Here is a 21610-nt window from a genome sequence, read left to right as displayed (position 1 = left end):
ATTTCCCAGGCCTTGTCCACTTGAAGCCACGTCTCAGTTATCCCCACAATATCGTATCTGCCAATTTCCAAAAGAGCCTCAAGCTCATCCATCTTATGTCTAATGCTTCGTGCATTCATGTATAGTATTTTTAATTTGTTACTGCTCTCACCCTTCCCATCAACCCTTATTTCACTCAACCTTACAGCATGATGCCTTTCCGAGTTTTCTGCCTCATTGCAATCTAGTATACTGTATACATTGACCAATGTTTAGTCTCCACTGGTGGTGACAAACTAAATTGCTTTGCAGTACACCAGCGTGATCCTGACTGCCTGGTTGCTTGCCTTCTTGATTCTGTCTCTCTCCGTCCTCACCCTCCTACACTGTTTTCATGAAGCTCAAAGGGCAGCTCAAGAAAGACAGCGCCATCTTTCAATTAGACATCCTAATCACTTTGGTCTTAACAATAAATTCAAGATTTTCAGACCATAACCACTACCCTAATCAATTATCCAAAAGTAATGGGATGATAATGGTTCATCTTTGTCATTTAAGATCCTTCGACTCCCTGTATGTGTATTTACTTGTTCCACTAACTCTCTTTCACCTTGCTCATCATCTCTATCATTTCATCCCATCAGAGATCTACAATACAGAAAAAGGCTCTTCATCCCATCATATCTGTGCCAGTCAAAAACAGCTACTGAACTATTCTAATCCCATTTTCCAATACTAGATCTATAGCCTTGTATGCATTAGTATCGTTAAGTGCACATCTAAACACTTTGCAACTGTTGAAGGTTTCTGTCTCTACCACTCTTAAAGGCAGCGAGTTCCAGATTCCAACCACTCTCTGGGTGAACAAAAAATTTCTCACATCCCCTTTAAATTCTCCTGCTCCTCACCTTAAATTTATGCCCCATTCATTGATTTCTCCATCAAGGGGAACATTGCTTCCTGTTTATCCTAGCTATACCCCACATAACTTATAGATCCGAATTATCCCCCCTCACGATCTCCTCTGCTCTAAGGGAAACAATATTCTGTCCAATCTCTTTATAACAAGATGTTGCCTAGGCCGGAGAGTTTCAGTTAAGTCTCCTCTGCACATCCCTCTTATAATGTGGATTCGAGAACTATACACAATACTCTAGCCATTACCTGATCAATGTTTTATACAATTCCAGCATAATCTTCCTGCTCTTAAACTCTCTATTAAAGACAAGTATTCCATAAGTCTTGCTAACCACTTTATCTACCTGTCACACTACCTTAAGGGATTACTGACCATACACAGCTTATTCCGATCGATCTTTGGCACTTCTTAAGGTCCTCACTCATGTATTGCCTTGCCTTGATTGTATACCTTGCATTTAGCCAGATTAAATTCCATTTGCCATTGATCAACACATCTGACCAGCCTGTTATTTATATCCAGTTATCACCCCACCAATTTTCGTAAAGTTTGTAAACTTACTGATTAACCCTAAATCTAAAGATGATGTTACAGTAGGGGGTGGTGCGTACCTGAAGTTTAAACCATTGATACAAGACATAAACAGCAAAGGCCCCAACACAGACCCCTGGTGGGGCCCCAATGGACACAGATTTCCAGTCATCACCTTATACTTCCTGCCATTCAACCAACTGCAGATCCAGTTTGCCAAATTTCCTTGAATGCCATGGATTCTTAGCTTTGCTAACAGTGTCCCATGCAAGATTTTATCAAAAGTCTTGCTGAAGTCCAAGCAGCCTAAATCAAAAGCATTGCCCTCTTCAACTCGTTCAAAGAGCTTAATTTTTGTTCCAACCCCCCACCTTCCAGCATCTTTACGTACTTAAAAATTGTATTCCTTCCCAGCTTTGTTGAAAGGTTATGGACATAAATGTTAGTTCTGCCTCTGTGACCTGTTGAGCACCTTGTTTTTGTTTTAGCTTTCCAGCCTCTGCAGCATTCTGCTTCTGCATCACGTCCTGAAGACTTTTGCACGGAATGCGACTTCCCTGTTTAATTTACCTCTTGGTGACACTGACCTTGGACCAGTAAAGAAAATGCCGAATGCCAGAGTTAAGACCTCTGCAGCTTTCAATGGAAACTGGTCATAAAAACTAACAGGAAAGCAAAAAATATCGAGACACACAAAAGAGTGGCGCCCGCGGACAAGTATTTTAGTGGACAGATCCGCTTGTAATAGTTAAATGGGCAAATGCAAAGAGCAAACAGATCACCCTGAAAGGCACAGGTTGCAACTTTTGGATTGTAGCCTACCAAGGTGAAGGGAAGGGTGCACGGAGCACATGCCCGCACCAACGGGACAAATACTGTGCTTGGCGAGGGAGGAGGCCACGGCAACGGAAAGTTTGACCCTGGGGAGGTTCCCACGACCTTGGCCCAGCGGCGTGAGAGCACTGCAGTGGGCAGGGAGCAACGCCGCGGCCTACAGGCGCCCCGCCAGACCCCCCCAGCCCAGCTCACCTCGCCTCCTGGCGCTACTCCTCACCAACGCGGACGCCGCTCCGCCCAGCGGCACCAGCCTCTGCCACACCGCCGCGGACCGTAGCATGGTTTTTCCGGCTCGCCGTCTCCACAAACCACCCCTCCCGCGGCCACAGAAGACACAGACCCACCTCCCCTTCCCCCGGCCTCACTTCGACCGGCTGACCGACTCTGCGCAGGCGCCGGCCAGACACACGTCTGCGGCCTCCTCCACCAGGGTAAACTCGCGGCCGACAGAGGGCGCCGTCACGGGGCTGCCCCTGCCCCTCCCCCACCCCGGGGAAGGCTGCAGGAGAAACAGCACAAAGTTGCACCAAAGGGAAGCAAGTTAAAGTTGGAACGTTGATACGACTCGATGTTGATAAGGTGCCACATGAGGGGTTAGTATGGGATTGGTGTACTGACATGGGTAGAGCACTGGTTGGCAGACAGGAAACAAGGAGCAAGAACAGAACAGGTATTATTCTGAGTGGCAGACAGGTGACTTTGGGACACCGCAGGTTTTAGAGCTTGGACCCCAGTTGCAAATCGTTCTGCAATGACATGCATTTCGTTAACATGAATTCACTATAATGCGATTGATGAATTGGGATCATCGTCCTGAAGAAGGGTTAGGCCAGAAACATTGACTTCTCCATCTTCTGATGTTGTCTGGCTGGCTTGCTGTGTTCTTCCAGCCTCCTGCCTGTCTACATTGGAATCCAGCATCTGCAGTTTTTTTTTTGTTTCTGACATTGTTTCTAAAATATGACCTTTTATAACGTGTGCGTTGGCAGTAACGCGAACACATTGCCAACACTTGAAACCCTGTTTCTAAAGCGCAATTTTTCTATAACACAGGGTTGCACAAGAATGCAACTATCATGCCCTGAATACAAAGCTAGTTGGGAGGGAGAACTGTGAGGTGGTTGCAAAGATGCTTAAGGGTGATTTGGCCAAGTTGAATGAGTGGACTAATGCATGGCAGATAATGTATTATGTGGATGAATGTGATGTTATCTACTTCAGTAGGAAAAACATATTTTCATCTGAATGGTAAATTGGGAAAGGGTGAGGAGCAACCAGACACCAGTCACTGAAAGTAAGCATGCAGGCATAATAGCAGTGAAGAACGCAAATGGTATGTTGGCCTTCATGGCAAGAGGATTATTTTTCTTTAACGTGGTTGACCAAGCAAAGCTAGTGCATTTGATGACTATTTTATGCCTATGAAGACAGCATCTTTGTTTGCTTCTCTGGCAGCATAACATGGACAGTGCTCAAAACCTCCTTGACTAAGGTGATCTGGTGCTTGTTATTAGTGAATCAGGTGATGTATTCAATCATGTGGACAATGCGGGAGCTATTGACATTCATGACCTTCAACAAAATTCAGATGAAAGGTCAACCTGGATCAGCCCCCAGTATATGATGGCTCAGTGGTTAGCACTGCCGCCTCACAATACCAGGAACCTGGGTTAGATTCCAGCCTTGGGCAACTGATGGTGTGGAGTTTGCATATTCTCCCTATGTCTGTATGGGTTTCCGGCGATGTTGCCAGGGTTGGAGGATTTGAGCGATAGGGAGAGGCTGAACAGGCTGGGGCTGTTTTCCCTGGAACATCGGAGGCTGAGGGGTGACCTTATAGAGGTTTATGAGGGGCATGGTTAGGGTAATTAGGCAAAGTCTTTTCCCTGGGGTCAGTGAGTCCAGAACTGGAGGGAATAGGTTTAGGGTGAGAGGGGAAAGATATAAAAGAGACCTAAGGGGCAACTTTTTCACGCAGAGGGTTGTACATGTATGGAATGAATTGCCAGAGGATGTGGTGGAGGTTGGTACAATTGCAACATTTAAGAGGCATTTGGATGGGTATATGAATAGGAAGGGTTTGGAGGGATATGGGCTGGGTGCAGGTGGGACTAGATTGGGTTGGGATATCTTGTCGGCATGGATGGCTTGGACTGAAGGGTCTGTTTCCATGCTGTACATCTCTGACTCGATGTGTAGGTTAGGTGTATTGACCATGCCAAATTTCTCATAGTGTCCAGCAATGTGCAGGCTAGGTGGGTTACAACATGCAGAGTGACAAGGTCTGACAAGGGATGCTTTTTGGAATGACGCTTTTCGGAGGGACGGTGTGGAAGTGATGGCCAAATGGTTTACTTCCACAATGTAGGGATTCTACAGGTAGCATTATTTCTGAGTCTTCCTCTGCTTCTTGGATGGTTTCTTGATTACTACATGACCATTTCGGTGCCTTTCGGGACACAGTACCCTTTGCCACAGTTGCTGACTTATTCATGGCGTCTGATTTCACAGAAACAGGGATGTCTTGCTGCCGTTGTACAGAGCCTTAGTAAGACAATACCTGCAGTGTTGCATACAGTTTTGGTCTCCTTTCTGAGGAAGAATGTTCTGGCTATGGAGGAAGTGCATTGAGATTTCCCAGTATAATTCCTGGGATGGGAAACTGACGAGAAGCTGGATAGATTATGACTATATTCACTGGAGTTTGGAAGAATGAAGGGAATCTTATCGAAGCCTATAAAATTCTAACAGGGTTTAGTGTAATGGAAAAAACATTAATGTAAAACATGCAAAAATGATGTTCTCATGACTGTGGAGTCTAGTGACAGGAGTCACAGTTCAAGGATGTGGTGTAGGCCATTTTAGTCTGAAGTGAGAAGAAATGTCTTCATCCAGAGAATGGTGAACTTGTAAAAATCTCTGCCACAGATAACACGGAAGGTCAAAACATTGATTATTTACAAGAGAATTTAGATATAGTTATTGAGCTAAAGGGATCAAAGGGTATGGGAGAAAGTGCAAACAGTGTATAGAGCTGAATAATCAGCTGTGATCATATTGAATGTCAGAGCATGTTTGAAGGGCTGAAAGCCTTACATCTGCTCCTATGTTCAATGCTTTTCTGTTCTGTAAGCTGTAAAAATAAGTTTAAAAACATTAATGAAAATTTACTCATTCAGAATGACAGCTTTCCCCAGAAAGTATTTCATGTTAGTTTATACCCAGAAACAACAGGTTTTTAATTCACTTGTGGAACATGGGCATTGCTGGCTGGCTAACATTTATTGTCCATCCCAAGTTTTGCCTTTGAGAAGGTGGTTGTGAGCTGTCTCCTTGAATCACTCCAGTCCATGTGCTGTAATTAGACCCAAAACGCCCTTAGGGAATTCCAGGATTTTGACCCAGCAAAATTGCTTGATAAAGATTAAGCCAAAGCTTTCATCTCACACTCATCAAGACAAATCAATAAACCAAATTTCAAAGATCAGATCAATTTAGATTGTAGGAGAAAAGGGTGCTGATTGATTGTCAAGTTGACACGGCTTGGCTGAGGAATACCAGGAAGGCCCAAGGCCTAACTCTATTCTTTTTGCAGACATTTAAATTTTTAAAAAATTGTTCAAACAACATTGAAATGTGATTAATGTCTTGAAATCATTTATAGAGCCAATGTTATACAGCACGGAAACAGACCGTTCAGTCCAACTCATCCACGTCGACTAAATACCCTAAATTAATCTAGTCCCATTTGCCAGCACTTGTCTGTATCTCTCTAAACCTTTCCCATTCATATACCCATCAGATGCCTTTTAAATATTGTTACTGTACCCGTCTCCACCATTTCATCTGCCAGCTCATTCCATACAAGCACCATCCTTTGCGAAAAAATGTTGACACTAAGGTCCCTTTGAAATCTTTCCCCTCTCACCCTAAACCTATGCCCTCTAGTTTTGGACTCCCCTATACGGGGGGAAAAGACCTTGACTATTTATCCTATCCATGCCCCTCATGATTTTATAAACCTCTATAAGGTCACCCCTCAGCCTCCAATGCTACAGGGAAAACAGCCCCAGCCTGTGCAACCTCTGTGTATAGCTCAAAACTTCCAACACCTGGCAACTCCTTGCAATTTCATCACGCAAACTAATTCCCACTTGAGTCATTGCTTTCCTTTTCTCTCTCTTTAATGTCCTGGTGTTGCTCTTGCACTACCCCTTCCAGCCTTAAGGAAACATAAATGGAGAGGTGGCGGCAAACTAGTGGTAAAGTTACTGAATTACTAAAAACAGTTACATAGATAAATGCTGGAAGGAGGGTGGCAGGGAATAGGGGGATTGATGAAGGGTTAAGAGAGAGGAAATGGTCTGAGTGGTCCCCGGAGAGTAGTCAGTCCCGCCCCGTCCTGCGCTGCCCCAAGTGCGCAGGCTCAGCCTTTGCCCGGGTCTCGAGCACTGGCAGTTGGTCTGCCTGTCCTGGGAGAGGCACGGTCTCGAGCCATGTCCCGGCCGACGCTCGAGCGGGGCCTTGCGCTGCTGCTGCGTGCCGTCTCGCGCCTTCTGCTCGCCCTCCTCTCGCTCGTGCAGTCCTTCGGCTCCCGGGACCTGCGGCCGGTGCCGCCGGCCGTTCAGCCCCTCCTGCTGCTGCCCGGGGTCGAATTGGCCCGCAGGATCCGCCAGCGACAGGTAACCGGTTTGCGGGGCGAGGGAGAGATGGGGCGGGGCGACACAGTTCACAGTAATCCATCATCTGAGGTGATGAGGCTAAGACAACCCCGCCAGACGTGGAAGTTGTGACAGATCTCCGAGCTGAAAACAGAAAAAATGTGTCATTCAGGGCTAGGGCTGATCTTCCTGGCCGCCTTGTCTGTAGATCATCTGGCTGATGTTGTGCCAGCTGTAGTTCAGCTGGTCTCGGTTACATTCGCTTCTGAGTCAGCGAAGGCCACAATTTGCTGGAAAAATTAGCCTCGTGTTAACGATGACCCCTGATCAAATTGTACTTTGGCCAGAGACGCTCAGCAAATTGCGAATCCTCACAGTGTCCCAGATAGTTTGAGCGTTTGAATCATCGAATGGTTCGAGCGGAGAACAATCCATTCACGGCGGAAGCAGTGTCAGCAGTCTGGACCATTTATAATAATTCACCCAAGGCTGTTTTGACAGTATCTTGCAAACTCAAGACCATTACTATCTGAAGAACAAGGGCAGTAGATACATGGAAGCACCATCACATGTAAGGTCCCTTCCAAGCCATTCATTATCCCACCTTTCAGCTCTTCAACTTTCTCTATTTAGGATTCAAAGACGGAGACAGTTTACATCCAACCTGCTGGTGTTATAAACCACTTCAGTGAAACGTTTTCAATAATTAACTTGTAAATATTTCTGCTAGCTTTGAGAACTAGTGGGTTTTTGTGTACTGGTGGGGGTTTCAATCAGGCAAGGTAACAATTGTGTATCAAGGTTTGTTAGAAATTTCTGGGCTTGGCCTTTTTTAACACTAAGGGAAAATACTCATTGATTAGAGAGAGAGATCTTTCCATTTTACTTTCAGTTTTGGGAGTTGTGCAAACTGCTTGATGAAAATGGGCATATAAGTCTCTGCTCCTTAGAAAGGAGGGAAATGGTTAAATTTGTTAATGTGAAATTACCTTGGAATAAGGAATTAATAATAGATTGTGAATATAAGTATTTGGATAAAACTTTGCAGAGGTTATTTGAAGCTGAGTACATTCAAGCTAAACTTGTATGATAGCTCTTGCTGGTGTGAGAACTGTACAAAGGGTGCTTTTGGATACTGTTCAAGGAATGTTTTTTGAAATGTGGAAAGGAGTATTTTGAGATCAATAGGATTCTGCTTCTACTGTGTTTAAAAATCTTTGGATTTGTGTTATAAGTAAATGGCTTGGTTTCCTTTTATTATATCTTTGTTTCTTTATGTTAATAAACATATTGTTAAATCAAAATCTGCTGATGTTTCAGTGAGATATCACCTCATTAAAGCCAAAGTAAAATCTGATCTTTCAAGCCAGATTTCATTCTGGAAGATGACTTGTTTTAGTAATAACATCAGCTGAGATCATAAGCCAAATAAAGGAATTGAACAAGTTGCTTTACCTGAATAGACAGGCCCAACTTACACTCCTAAACTTTTGTGGCAGCAAGAGATGGTTTGATTGAAACATGTAAAATCCTAAGTGTTCTTAAAAAGGTAGATATGGAAAGTACATAGGAGGGTCCAGGGGTCACTGTTTAAAAATAGGTCATCCATTCAGGTACTTTTTTCTACAGGGGTGAGTGTCATTGGAAATCACTTTCTCAAAAGATGGTAAAACAAAGTCTATTTACATATTTCTAAAAATAGATATATTCTTGATAAGGGGCGATTGATTATTGGAGCTAGGCAGAAATGCCAAATAAGTTAATCAATGGCAGTGCAGGCTTGAGGTGCCAAATGGCTGACGACTGGAAAAACTTTCAAGACCTTACCCCAATCCCCATACACCAGGTCTTCTCATCATGTGTGCTGATATCACTCTCAGCCCATTGTCAGCTACTAGTCAGTCGTAGAGATGTACAGCATGGAAACAGACCCTTTGGTCCAACCTGTCCACGCCGACCAGATATCCCAACCCAAACTAGTCCCACCTGCCAGCATCCAGCCTATCTCCCTCCACCTTTCCTATTCATATACCCATCCAGATGCCTTTTAAATGTTGCAATTGTACTAGCCTCCACCACTTCCTCTGGCAGCTCATTACATACACATAACACCCTCTACATGAAAAGGTTGCCCCTTGGGACGCTTTTATATCTTTTCCCCTCTCACCTAAACCTATGCCCTCTAGTTCTGGACTCCCCCACTCCAGGGAAAATATTTGGTCTATTTATCTTATTCATGCCCCTCATAATTTTGTAAACCTCTAAGTTCACCCCTCAGCCTCCGACACTCCAGGGAAAACAGCCCCAGCCTATTCAACCTCCATATAGCTCAAATCCTCCAACCCTGGCAACATCTTTGTAAATCTTTTCTGAACCCTTTCAAGTTTCACAACATCCTTCTGATAGGAAGGAGACCAGAATTACATGCAATATTTCAAAAGTGGCCTTGCCAATGTCCTGTACAGCCGCAACATGACCACCCAACTCCTGTACTCAATACTCCAACCAATATAGAAAAGCATACCAAACACCGCCTTCACTATCCTATCTACCTGTGACTCTACTTTCAAGGAGCTATGAACCTGCACTCCAAGGTCCCTGTTCAGCAATACTCCCTAGGACCTTACCATTGAGTGTATAAGTCCTGCTGAAATTTGCTTTCCCAAAATGCAGCACCTCGCAGTTATCTGAATTAAACTCCATCTGCTACTCCTCAGCCCATTGGCCCATCTGATCAAGATCCCGTTGTAGTCTGAGGTAACTTTCTTCACTGTCCACTACACCTCTAATTTTGGTGTCTTCTGCAAACTTACTAACTAACCTCTTATGCTCATATCCAAATCATTTATGTAGGTCATTAAGATGTGGGTGAATTATACCTTTTAAGAGAGTTAAGAGCTAGCTGTAACATCACCAAGTGCTCTCAATAAACACAATGTGATGTGTTCCAGCTACTGGAGTAGCTGGTTGCCTGGAAATGACAAAAAGCAGATTTGAATTGGGCCAATCAATTTAAATTATACCCTGAAAAATACGAAATTCCAATCAAGTTTGAATTGAGTATATTGACAATTTTAAAAGCCAATGACAAAATCCAACGCTTTGGGGGTATAAGATGGGAAAAAATGAACAGTTGAGAGGATAACTGCCAAGCCCAGCATGTAAACAGACTGCCTGAAAAATTGCCGTCTTAAAAGGTATCTTTTCAATCAGTAACCTGTAATGTAGAAATTTCTAAGAAGAAAAAAAGAAGACACGGTAAGATTCAAATAGAAAAACCGAAAGCTGACTGGTTTTGAGATAAGAAATGTTGTTTTGTAAATCTAAATTAGGAGTTTTATCGAACTTGTATTATAAAAGGGAAGGTAAAAGATAGGTTAGAGTAAGGGCTAGTGAATAGTTGTTAGTTAATTATTCTCTGTTATACTTTAAGAAATAAAGTTGTTAATTTTTACTTTAAATAGTTCTTGGCCACTTGAATTTTTACAGATTACTACACAGGATAAATCTTTTCTATTTTGCTGGTTTTACATTAGACAGGAGGGTTTGCCCCGTGTCGTAACATAAGTGATGAAAAGTAGTGGACCCAGCACTGATCCTTGTGGCACTCCACTAGTCACAAGCCTCCAGTCTGAAAAATAACCCTCCAGCACCACCCTCTGTCTTCCACCTTTGAGCCAGTTCTGTCTACCTTTGAAGTGTGGTGCTGGAAAACACTGCAGGTCAGGCAGCAACCGAGGAGCAGGAGAGTTGACGTTTTGGGCATAAGCCCTTCATCAGGAGTGGAAAGGGGGTTGAGAGATAAATATATATCTCTCAGCTCCTTCACCCTCCACATTCCTGATTAAGAGATTATGCCCGAAATGTCGATTCGCCTGCTCCTCTGATGCTGCCTGACCTACTGTGCTGTTCCAGCGCCACACATTTCAACTCCAACTCTCCAGCACCTGCAGTCCTCACTTTACCAAGCTATTATCACCTTTACCAACATGTAGGACAGTCTGTGAAAATGACTAAGTAAACAAAAATGCTCTCTGCTGTAAATTCTGGCTTTAGAGTGAAAGTCTAGGTTGGCAGTTTGGTAGAGTACTCGTAATGCTGCAGTGTTGCTAGTGCATTCTTTTGAATGAGATATTAAATGAAGGTCCAGTCGTCTCCTCCTGCTAGACCTAAAAGTTCCTATTGCATTACTTGAAGCATGGAGTTCTTCCTGGTGTCCTGGTGAATATTTATCTCAATGTGCATATTAGTTGCCAGTATCCCAAGACTGAAGTACATAATCTCAAATGTTACAATGCTAACTACTCTTTGAAATATTCAATTGGCTTTAAATTGGGCCATCCCAAGCACATGAGGCATCATATAAATAGCTTACTTTTAAGTAAATTTTTATTTTAAGCAAAGTTTTATTTTGATCTGTTTTGAGTCATAGAAACAATTGATGAGATTTAGGATCCATAGGAGTGAAGATGACCACAGTCCTTTTGAAGTTGTGCTTTTTTTTTAATAACAAGAATTTCACATCTTAAACTAAAACTGGAAGATGTGATAATGTTAAAATACTTAACCTTGTGTGAACAAACATGTTGAGTTATTGAGCTGAAAACCTAGTTAGAAATTGGTACCTGTTGAGGGATTTATGACACACGCTCAGAGCAAATGGAACTTGAACCTAGACCTCCTTTCTCAGAGATAGAGACACTATCGCTGTGCCACAAGGGACCTACTAGCCAGAAATAGAGTAAGTCAGTCAACATCTGAGGCAACCATATGAAGTTCATGTCTGATGTTTGGAAAACTCTGGTTTACTCATCTCTCCACAGATGCCTTTTTTTTTTTCTCTGAGCATTTCCAGAATTTTCTGTTTTCTTTTTCAGATGTCCAGCATCTGTAAATACTACATTTTTGATTAGACCAATCTTCATTCATATTTCTTAAATGTAGAATTGTAATAATAGGAATGTACTCTACTAACCTTATTCTCAGGCGGTTTGAGGTTGGTCCTTACCTGACTGTACCTTGGTTTTAATGTCTTTGATTAACAGCTTACTCTCTCACCTTTTGAAAGAATCTGACTTATTGCCTCTCGTTCTCGTTTCCTGAGAATTTGATGGCTAAAGGCTTTGTACAGTGTTGTCCGTCTGCCATTATAGTAATCAAAGGCTTTGATCCTCGTTTTCTATTTTCAGTGCCAATCTAAAAAATCAGGCTATTTTGAGGATGAAGAAAAGTTTTATGTTTAAAGTTTGTATCTAAACTTTATGTTTAAAGTTTGTAGAGAAGCAATTTGTACCTTTTCTGTTGTGGATTGTGGAGAAATCTATGCTTAATTGTTAAATTACTCCTTTTTATTTAAAATAAAACTATTTGTTGGCGCAAAGTCTGTGTCTGAATTTTGCCAGGGTACATCAAATCTGGTTTTCGAGGTAGAGAGGATAATGCAATAAGTTTCCAAGTATCTTTATTGTCCTAGAAATTGGGCAGAAAATTAGACACTGCAGATTGCAGAAGGCAAGAAGTCCACTTAAAGGAATGACCCTAGGATCTCAAGAAGATACCCAAAGTGAAAATGTAACCATTTTGCTCATGTATTTAAAATCCATATTATTCATCTGCTTGGATACTTGATCCTTGCTTGGAATTTGATCTTTATCATTGCTGTTATCTTGGCTTTTAAGTAATTGGTTTGCTTACTATTAGTACCAGAATGGCAGTCTGAAGGTGTATGATCTATCTTCATTCTCATCAGTAAAAGTGTTAACGCTTATTCTCAATAATAGCATATTATTTATTTTTGACTAGTTAAATAGTAAATGACTTTTGATTATTCATCTGCCAGTCTATTTTTGTTGTTCTTGCTGTAATACATGCTCAACAACTTTTAGCATGAAATAAAATGTTGATTACTATCTTTAATGTTTCCCATATTCATTTAGTGATGTCACCATTTGGTAATTATTCTCAACAAGCATTTATTCTTTCAAAATAATCATTGTGCAAAATGGCATTTTTCTTTAGGAACATATGAATTGGAGTAACCATTCAGTCTGTTGAGCCTACCCCACTCCTCAATTCAATCACAGCTGATGCAACCCTTCAAAACCTTTTTCCCACCCCATTCCTATAATCCTGTATGCCAGAAATATGTCAATCTCTTAAACAGACTGCATGACTGAGCTTCCACTGTTCACTGTGATAGATGATTCCAAAGGTGCACAGCCCACTGAATAAACACAACAACTCATTTCATTAGCATCCCCTTTTATTAAATTTTGCCAACTAATTCTAGACTCCCCAACTAGGGCAATATACTCCCTGCCCCTACCCTTTCAATCTCTTTAAGCTTCAATGAAACCACCTTCCATTCTTTCAGGCCCTGTATGCCCATTCTCTCTCCATGGACAGTTCCACCATTCCAGAACAAGCCTGATGATCTTTCGTTACACTCCCTCAGCAATAATAAACCTGAGGGAAGCAGACCAAAATTGCACAAGATATTCCAGGTGCACTCAAACTACAGGCCTGTACAATTGAAACAAGACTTCACCACTCCTGTACTCAAACAAGCTTGCAATCAAGGCAAGCATTCTATGAGCTTTCCTAATAGTTTGCTGTGTATGCACATTAACTTTCAGTGACTTGTTGACAAGGGCACCTCAGTCCCTTGGTACATCTGTATTCTCCAAACTCTTAGCATTTAAAAAATATTCTACACATCTGTTCCTTAAACCAAACTGGATAACCTCCCATTTTTCCACATTATATTCGATTTGCCATGTTCTTGTTCAGCTATTAAGCCTTTCCAAATTCTCTTGAAGCCACTTTATCTATCTCATAACATACATTTCTACTTAGCTTTGTATCATCTGCAAATTTGGAAATGGTACATTTGGTCCCTACCGCCAAATCATTAATATATGTTTGTTGTAATATTCTATCATTCCCCCTCCATATGCAGAAAAATAACTAACCAAGATGTTTCTCTAGATGTTAAATTTCTGATGCTGGTGTGAAATAATGTTACAAACTGCAAACTAACTTTAACAATTCATCTCTTGCAATTAATTCTAGGTAAAGTGTGTGGACGTAATACAAGAATATATCAACATAATCAGGGATATCAATTTGTCCAGCTATTAAGCCTTTCCAAATTCTCTTGATGCCACTTTATCTATCTCATAACATACATTTCTACTTAGCTTTGTATCATCTGCAAATTTGGAAATCGTACATTTGGTCCCTACCGCCAAATCATTAATATATGTTTGTTGTAATATTTTATCATTCCCCCTCCATATGCAGAAAAATAACTAACCAAGATGTTTCTCTAGATGTTAAATTTATGATGCTGGTGTGAAATAATGTTACAAACTGCAAACTAACTTTAACAATTCATCTCTTGCAATTAATTCTAGGTAAAGTGTGTGGACGTAATACAAGAATATATCAACAGAATCAGGGATATCAATCCGATAGTTAATGCTCTTGTTGCAGAGAGGTAAGGTATTTGTTTTGTGTGCCATTTGCCAAAACACCTTCTTTTTTTCCTGTGATCACCCGAGTATCCTATTATCTGAATAATATGGCACAGCAATAGTAGGCATGCGGTACTTAGTCTCTCCCTTGCCATCTTGGGGAGAAGGAACAAAACACTACGTCTGTGCCCAATTCCTGAACAGTTTGTATATCGGTGTTGGAGAGGTTAAAGTTGAAATTGGTGCTGACATGATCAGAATTGTTACCTTGTTGATGCCCACTGCTGAAGTTCACATAAGTGGCCACTTGTATCAATTCTGGAGAATGCCTGTGACTTCTGAAATAATATCTCAGCAAAGGATCATTGCGTTCACAAAAGAAGGGTTGAAAACCGATTGGATAATACACAATTTGTGTCATACTTGGCACTATGAGGCTTCATTCAGTTTCTGCCATCACTGACATATGAACATAAAATGTAGGTGCTGGAGAAAGCCAATCAATTCATTAAGTCCACTGTGACCTAGAATGAGCTCATGACTGATCTGATGATTCTCTGCTCCATTTTCCTTTCTTTTCCCCATAGCAATGATTCCCTTACTGAAAAAAAATCTATCTCAACCTTGAATGTACTTAATAATCCAGCGTGTTTTGTCTTCTGATAAAGAATTCCACAAATTCACAAACCTCCAAGAGAAGAAATTCCTCCTTGCCTGCAAACTCCTTATTCTAAGATTATGCTCTCTGATCAGAGATTCTACCACAAGGGGAACAACCTCCCTGTATCTGCCTTGTCAGGCCCCCTAAAAATCTTGTTTGCTTAAATCAGGTCACCTCTGATTCTACTTCAGTGTTTGCAGACCCAACATAATCAACCTCTCCTCATAAGACAATCCATCCATACCCAATGTCAGCCCAGTGAAACCTATCTGACTGCTTCAAATGCCTTTGATAAAGGGACTAAAACTGTTTGCAGCATTCTGTGTGGGGTTCTAACTTGTGCTTATGTAGCTTTAGTAGGAATCCTTATTTTTGTATTCCATATCTTTTGAAATAAAGGTTGACATGGCATTTGCCTCCTCTGCTACTCCTGAACTTGTATACTATAACATAAGGGTTATGAGTCACTTGGCTCACTATTCAGTTTGATTATGGCTGATCTGTTAATTCCGCATTCCCTTATATTCCTAATAACCTTTCATTCCTTTGATTGTCAGAATTTATCTACTTCTACCTTAAACATTCAAAGACTCTGCTTTCACTGTCTTTTGAAGAGAGTTAAAAAGACCCGTGATTATCTGTGAGAAAAAAAGTTATCCACGTGTCTTAAATGCTGTCACCTTATTTTTAAACAGTCACTCCCAAGTTCTAGATCCTCCCACAAGAGGAAACCTCCTTTCCCACATCTATCCTGAAAGTTCCGTTTGTGATGTTATGCATTTCAATGAAGTAATCTCCTACTCATCTAAACTTCAGCCAATAAAAGCCAAGCTTTTTCAACTTTTCTTCATGAGATTACCTGCCAATTCTAGGCATTAACTATATCTAGATCGATTAAATATTCTCTGAACTGCTTCCAATGCATTTGCAACCAACCTTAAATAAGGAGAGCAATACTCTACATAGTACTTCATTTGCGGAGTGGCTATGCAGCTTGTAATTTCATCAGGTACTTCACAATTTTTAAACCATGCCGCTTCATCTGAATACTGTCAAAAGTCATCCCTGTGAGCTCTTCAGTGCCTCAGAGTATAAGCCCATGCCTGGATTCTTCCAGAATCTCATTACCATCTTTCCCATTCTTTGTGTGTTCTCTTACACATTATGAAAACCAGGTTGGTACGGTGTGAAATTTATATCAGGAGTTTTGTATAGTTGTTAAAACAAAAGGTTATTATACTTGATTCAAGGGAAAATTCCATTTTAGTCTGTTAATCCTTCTCAATTGCTAAAGCATTAAAATTTGACTTGAAGATGATTTTTCTTAAAGTTCTGAAAAGTTTTTGATTCTGACTTTCATATCTCAACTTTAGCATTGTATTAGATTAGATTTAGATTAGATTACATTACAGTGTGGAAACAGGCCCTTCGGCCCAACAAATGCACACCGACCCGCCGAAGCGAAACCCACCCATACCCCTACATTTACCCCTTACCTAACACTACGGGCAATTTAGCATGGCCAGTTCACCTGACCTGCACATCTTTGGACTGTGGGAGGAAACCGGAGCACCCGGAGGAAACCCACACAGACACGGGGAGAATGTGCAAACTCCACACAGTCAGTTGCCTGAGGCGGGAAATGAATTCGGGTTGCTGGCGCTGTATTCTTATATGCTTTTTTGCCCCAACCTCCATTGGCATATTTGTCGCTACTCTAGGTTTGCTGCTGCCTTGAAGGAGGCCCAGCAGGTGGATGACAGGCTTGCTGAAGCGAATGAAGATGAGAAGTTGCTAGAAGAGACTGTTCCTTATCTTGGTGTTCCTTTCACAGTCAAAGAAGCAATTGCATTAGAAGGTATGTTAATAATTTGTATGTGACGCAATGTAGACCATATTATAGGTGGAAGTTCTGGTGACCATGAAGCTACTAAAAACTATAATTTCATTGTCATTCTTCATAATGATCACTGAAGTGGTCACTTTGGTTTTCTGTCAATCTTGTATATTTTTTGTTTTGAGTCAACTGGTTATGATCCTGTTATTTTATTCTCTAACTTGTAATCTGAGTTGAAATGCTTCTACTACTGTCACATGTACTTCTAATCCTGTGATTTTATAAGGACTGAGCCAAGTCTCTCTCTCTCTCTCTTTCTCTCTCTCTTTTTCTCTCAGATCTAAAAGGTGTAGTCCAACAGTCACTGACTTGTCAGTGGAATGTGCACCCTGTTGTTACCATCTGTATGAAACTACCAGCTGTGCAAAAGGCCTTTGCTACATTCCATGGCTGTTTGCTTAAAGTGTTCAGAAACATGCTATTTTGAGCAATCTGCATACTTTGACCAGACACCACTGTTTGAACTCTGTGAAATTATGCAATACTGGTTTTAGTTGAAGGATTGCTGGGTGAAATCCTAAACACTCATTCCCCAACTACTTCCTTTGCCTTCCTGCATCTTCTAGACTTCCTCCTCCTCATTTGCAATATTGAACAATCTCTATATGTAGAGAAGAAATGAGCGCATGAAAGAAATGACCTTTCTAAGAGGAATCTCTTCCGTCAAGTATTTTTGGAAGGCTATTTGGTAGTGTTCTACTTTGTTTTAGGAGCAAAATCAAGTGCTTTTATGAGGCAAAAGAACATCGAACCTTCTAAGTTTGTTAAGAGCTTCATGAAAGACATTATTCCTTTATTATGGAAACAACTGGAAGCTACGTTATTTCTGGTTTCCAATTGGGTCAGTGAGTGGCGTGTCAATTTAACAGTACAGTGAAAAAATTAATTTAAAATTTGTGAAACAGACATTCTGCTGTCTACATTGCAGTGTTAGTCTCAAAAATGGCAATTCATCTCAATTTGTGCCGTTTATAGTTATGAGTATAACTAGGAAAGGTTTGGAGGGATATGGGCCAAATGCAGGCAGATGTGACTAATTTAGTTTGGGAACATGGCCAGCATGGCGTAGTTGGACCAAAGGGTCTGTTTTCATGCTGTCTGACTCAAAACATTTGCTGTATCGTATAATTAGCCGGCACTTATGGGCCGGGAGTGTAACAGTTGATCAAATATTCCAGGTAATCAAGAGGTACGCATAACCACAGTAAGTCCTGACCAAATGAAACTTCAAGACATCAATATCCCTCAAAAGATCAATGTGGAAACATTACATACCTCCTAAAATCAAGGTTAAAAACACAGTAATAGAATTGAAATGCAGTGAGTATACATGTCACTGTTATACTTCATTTACAGCATAAATACTCTGTCACTATAGATTGTGGTATCTGCATATTTTTGCCAGTTTATCAAGCGTGCCAGTTGATAAGGTGGCATTTAAAACAAAGTTTGCAGTGCTATCTTTGACATTTGTTTACACTTCTCCCTTGCCTGCCCAGGTTCACCCAATTCATCTGGCCTTGTAAGCCGAAAGAATGTGATTGCCCTTACTGATGCTGCTGTTGTGACTAACCTCAGAAAAGCTGGTGCCATCCCACTAGGTGTAACAAACTGCAGTGAACTCTGTATGTGGTATGAATCCAGCAACAATGTATATGGAACAACTAGAAACCCATACAATGTGGATCGCATTGTAGGTGGAAGCTCAGGTGAGCATTAAGCTACATAACAATTAGAATTTCATTGTCATTCTTCATAATGATGGGGCTTGATAAATTAAGTTTTGTGAGAACATGTCATAACTTCTAAAGCTGTTCAAAAGAAACTACTATTGCTGAAAACATTTCTATTGCTATCAGGAAATAAAAGGCTGCTATTAAATCAAAACATAAGGAGATTTCATGGCAGATATAGCCCTAATAACCTCAGTTTGAAAATCTAAAAGAATGGATATTGCTACCTCGCCTCTGCAACATGGAATCAAATCCAGTTCAAACTGGTTATGAAAATGCCTCCTGTCTGTTTGCATTAAAGATTCAAGCTATATCTAAATCCTGGTGATGGAAGCTTGCAGTACAAAAAAAATCCAGAAATGAAAGTCTCACTCAAGTGATCACAGGATGGCTGATGTCCAAAAAGCACAATCTCTCAAATGCAATAAATGCCAACCTTATCCCAAGTATTATTGATGAGCAATTTGACAGAGTGGAGCAGAGCAGAGGATTTGAAGATCTGTATGGGAACCAAACCTATTTGTTTGGACAATTTCTATATAAACTTAGGGAAGCCATAGTAAGTGACAGAGATGATTTGTGCTCCTCAGGTTGAAAGTTTTCTTTTAAATGTAGTACTGGCAGTGCATTTTTGAAGAATGATAATTCAACAGAAATGCTATAGAAAAGTTACAATTATTCTTTTCTCTGTTTTTTTCCATGTTATATAGGATTACCAATGTGATGGACTACCTATTCCTATCAAGCATTAATTTGTTTTTAATCTTGTTTTAAAGATGCAAATTTCTATTCACCTCCCTCTATTTGCCCTCTTGCCAGTAACCCTCCCTATTGGTGTGGACTGGGGACAGTGTCACTACCTGTGGCCTGTCTACATCAGTTTAATAAGGTATTGGAATTAGTGATATTATCAAAATATTCAGAATCTTGTAAAGAATTCCTCCTTGAAAACCCTGAAGTGTCCAAGATTTGATAATTGTTTTGTGTTAAGTAGTATCATATCTGACTTGAGGAGTCCCTGATGCAGACAAGTGTTTGTAAAAGCAGGCACAGAATGCACGTTAACAGAAATTAAAGAACCTTTTGCAATTAACCTGACTTATCCAGAAAATAGCATTTAGTGGGCATTCGTGAATTAGGAGAAACACTGTTGAAAGCGCAAGGTTCTTGAGCTTTACATGAGTAGACATGTGGGAGGACTAGAATAGGAAAAGCAAGATAAATACTTTGAAAAGAAAGGGAAAAGACTAAAACAAAAGTCAGATTTTGTGCTTTAGGCATGAAATGGAAAGGAAAACTAATTCTTATGGAATACAGGGAGAACTAGCCATTTGGATACAGAACTGGCTCAAAGGTAGAGGAGAGGGGTGGTGGTAGAGGGTTGTTTTTCAGACTGGAGGCCTGTAACCAGTGAAGTGCCACAAGGATCGGTGCTGCGTCCACTACTTTTCATCACTTGTATAAAAATGATTTGGATGTGAGCATAGTTAGTAAGCTTGAGGATGACACCAAAATTGGAGGTGTAGTGGACAGCAAAGAGGGTTACCTCAGATTACAATGGGATCTTGATCAGATGGGCCAATGGACTGAGAAATGGCAGATAGAGTTTAATTTAAATAAATGTGAGGTGCTGCATTTTGGGAAAGTAAATCTTAACAGGACTTACACACTTAATGATAAGGTCCTAGGGAGTGTTATTGAACAAAGGGACCTTGGAGTGCAGATTCATAGCTCCTTGAAAGTGGAGTCGCGGGCGGATAGGATAGTGAAGGCAGCGTTTGGTATGCTTTACTTTGTTGGTCAGAGTATTGAATACAGAAGTTAGGAGGTCATGTTGCGGCTGTACAGGACATTGGTCAGGCCACTGTTGGAATATTGCTTGCAGTTCTGGTCTCCTTCCTATCGGAAAGATGTTGTGAAACTTGAAAGGGTTCAGAAAAGATTTACAAGGATGTTGCCAGGGTTGGAGGATTTGAGCTATACAGAGAGATTGAATAGGCGAAGGCTGTTTTCCCTGGAGCATCGGAGGCTGAGGGATGACCTTATAAAGGTTTACAAAATCATGAGAGACATGAATAGGATAAATAGACAAAGTATTTTCCCTGGGGTGTGGGGAGTCCAGAACTAGAGGGCATAGATTTGGGGTGAGAGGGGAAAGATATAAAAGAGACCTAAGGGGCAACTTTTTCTCACACAGGGTGTTGTGTGTATGGAATGAGCTGCCAGAGGAAGTGGTGGAGGCTAGTACAATTGCAACATTTAAAAGGCATCTGAATGGGTATATGAATAGGAAGGGTTCAGAGGGATATGGGCCAGGTGGGACTAGATTGGGTTGGGATATCTGGTCGGCATGGGCGAGTTGGACTGAAGGGTCTGTTTCTGTGCTTATCAGTCTCCCATGGGGAACCTTGTTGAACGTCTTACTGAAGTCCATATGGATCACATCTACTGCTCTGCCCTCATCAATCTTCTTTGTTACTTCAAAAAACTCAATCAAGTTTGTGAGACATGATTTCCCACGCACAAAGCCATGTTGACTATCCCTAATCAGTTCTTGCCTTTCCAAATACATGTACATCCTGTCCCTCAGGATTCCCTCCAACAACTTGCCCACCACTGAGCTCAGGCTCATCGGTCTGTTGTTCCCTGGCTTGTCTTTACCGCCCTTAAACAGTGGCACCACGTTTGCCAACCACCAGTTTTCCGGCACCACACCTGTGACTATCGATGATACAAGTATCTCAGCAAGAGGCCCAGCAATCACTTCTCTAACTTCCCTCAGATTCTTGGGTACACCTGATCAGGTCCTGGGGATTTATCCACCTTTAACCGTTTCAAGACATTCTGCACTTCCTCCTCTGTAATCTGGACATTTTGCAAGATGTCACCATCTATTTCCCTACAGTCTATATCTTCT

General features: G+C 41.2%; 2 protein-coding genes across 2 annotated transcripts in view; one reads left to right on the top strand and one right to left on the bottom strand.

The window, feature by feature from the left end:
• Positions 1-2638, bottom strand: part of aifm1 (apoptosis inducing factor mitochondrion associated 1) — a 51310-nt gene extending 48672 nt beyond the window's left edge. Inside the window, exon 1 of the mRNA XM_043704484.1 lies at positions 2459-2638. Within this exon, the coding sequence (XP_043560419.1) occupies positions 2459-2546 (88 nt within the window). The 5' untranslated portion in view covers positions 2547-2638. The remainder of the gene's footprint in view (positions 1-2458) is intronic.
• A 3654-nt stretch (positions 2639-6292) lies between these two features.
• LOC122557138 (fatty-acid amide hydrolase 2-like) overlaps positions 6293-21610 on the top strand; it is a 45865-nt gene continuing 30547 nt past the window's right edge. The window contains exons 1-4 of the mRNA XM_043704485.1: positions 6293-6948; positions 14343-14425; positions 16785-16921; positions 18460-18669. Coding sequence (XP_043560420.1) covers positions 6763-6948; positions 14343-14425; positions 16785-16921; positions 18460-18669 — 616 coding nt within the window. The 5' untranslated portion in view covers positions 6293-6762. The remainder of the gene's footprint in view (positions 6949-14342; positions 14426-16784; positions 16922-18459; positions 18670-21610) is intronic.

Source organism: Chiloscyllium plagiosum, chromosome 15, assembly GCF_004010195.1.
Source record: "Chiloscyllium plagiosum isolate BGI_BamShark_2017 chromosome 15, ASM401019v2, whole genome shotgun sequence".
In the NCBI taxonomy this organism is placed as follows: Eukaryota; Metazoa; Chordata; class Chondrichthyes; order Orectolobiformes; family Hemiscylliidae; genus Chiloscyllium; species Chiloscyllium plagiosum.
Note: the sequence above shows the minus strand (reverse complement) of the source record. Positions and strands in the feature narration are given on the sequence as shown.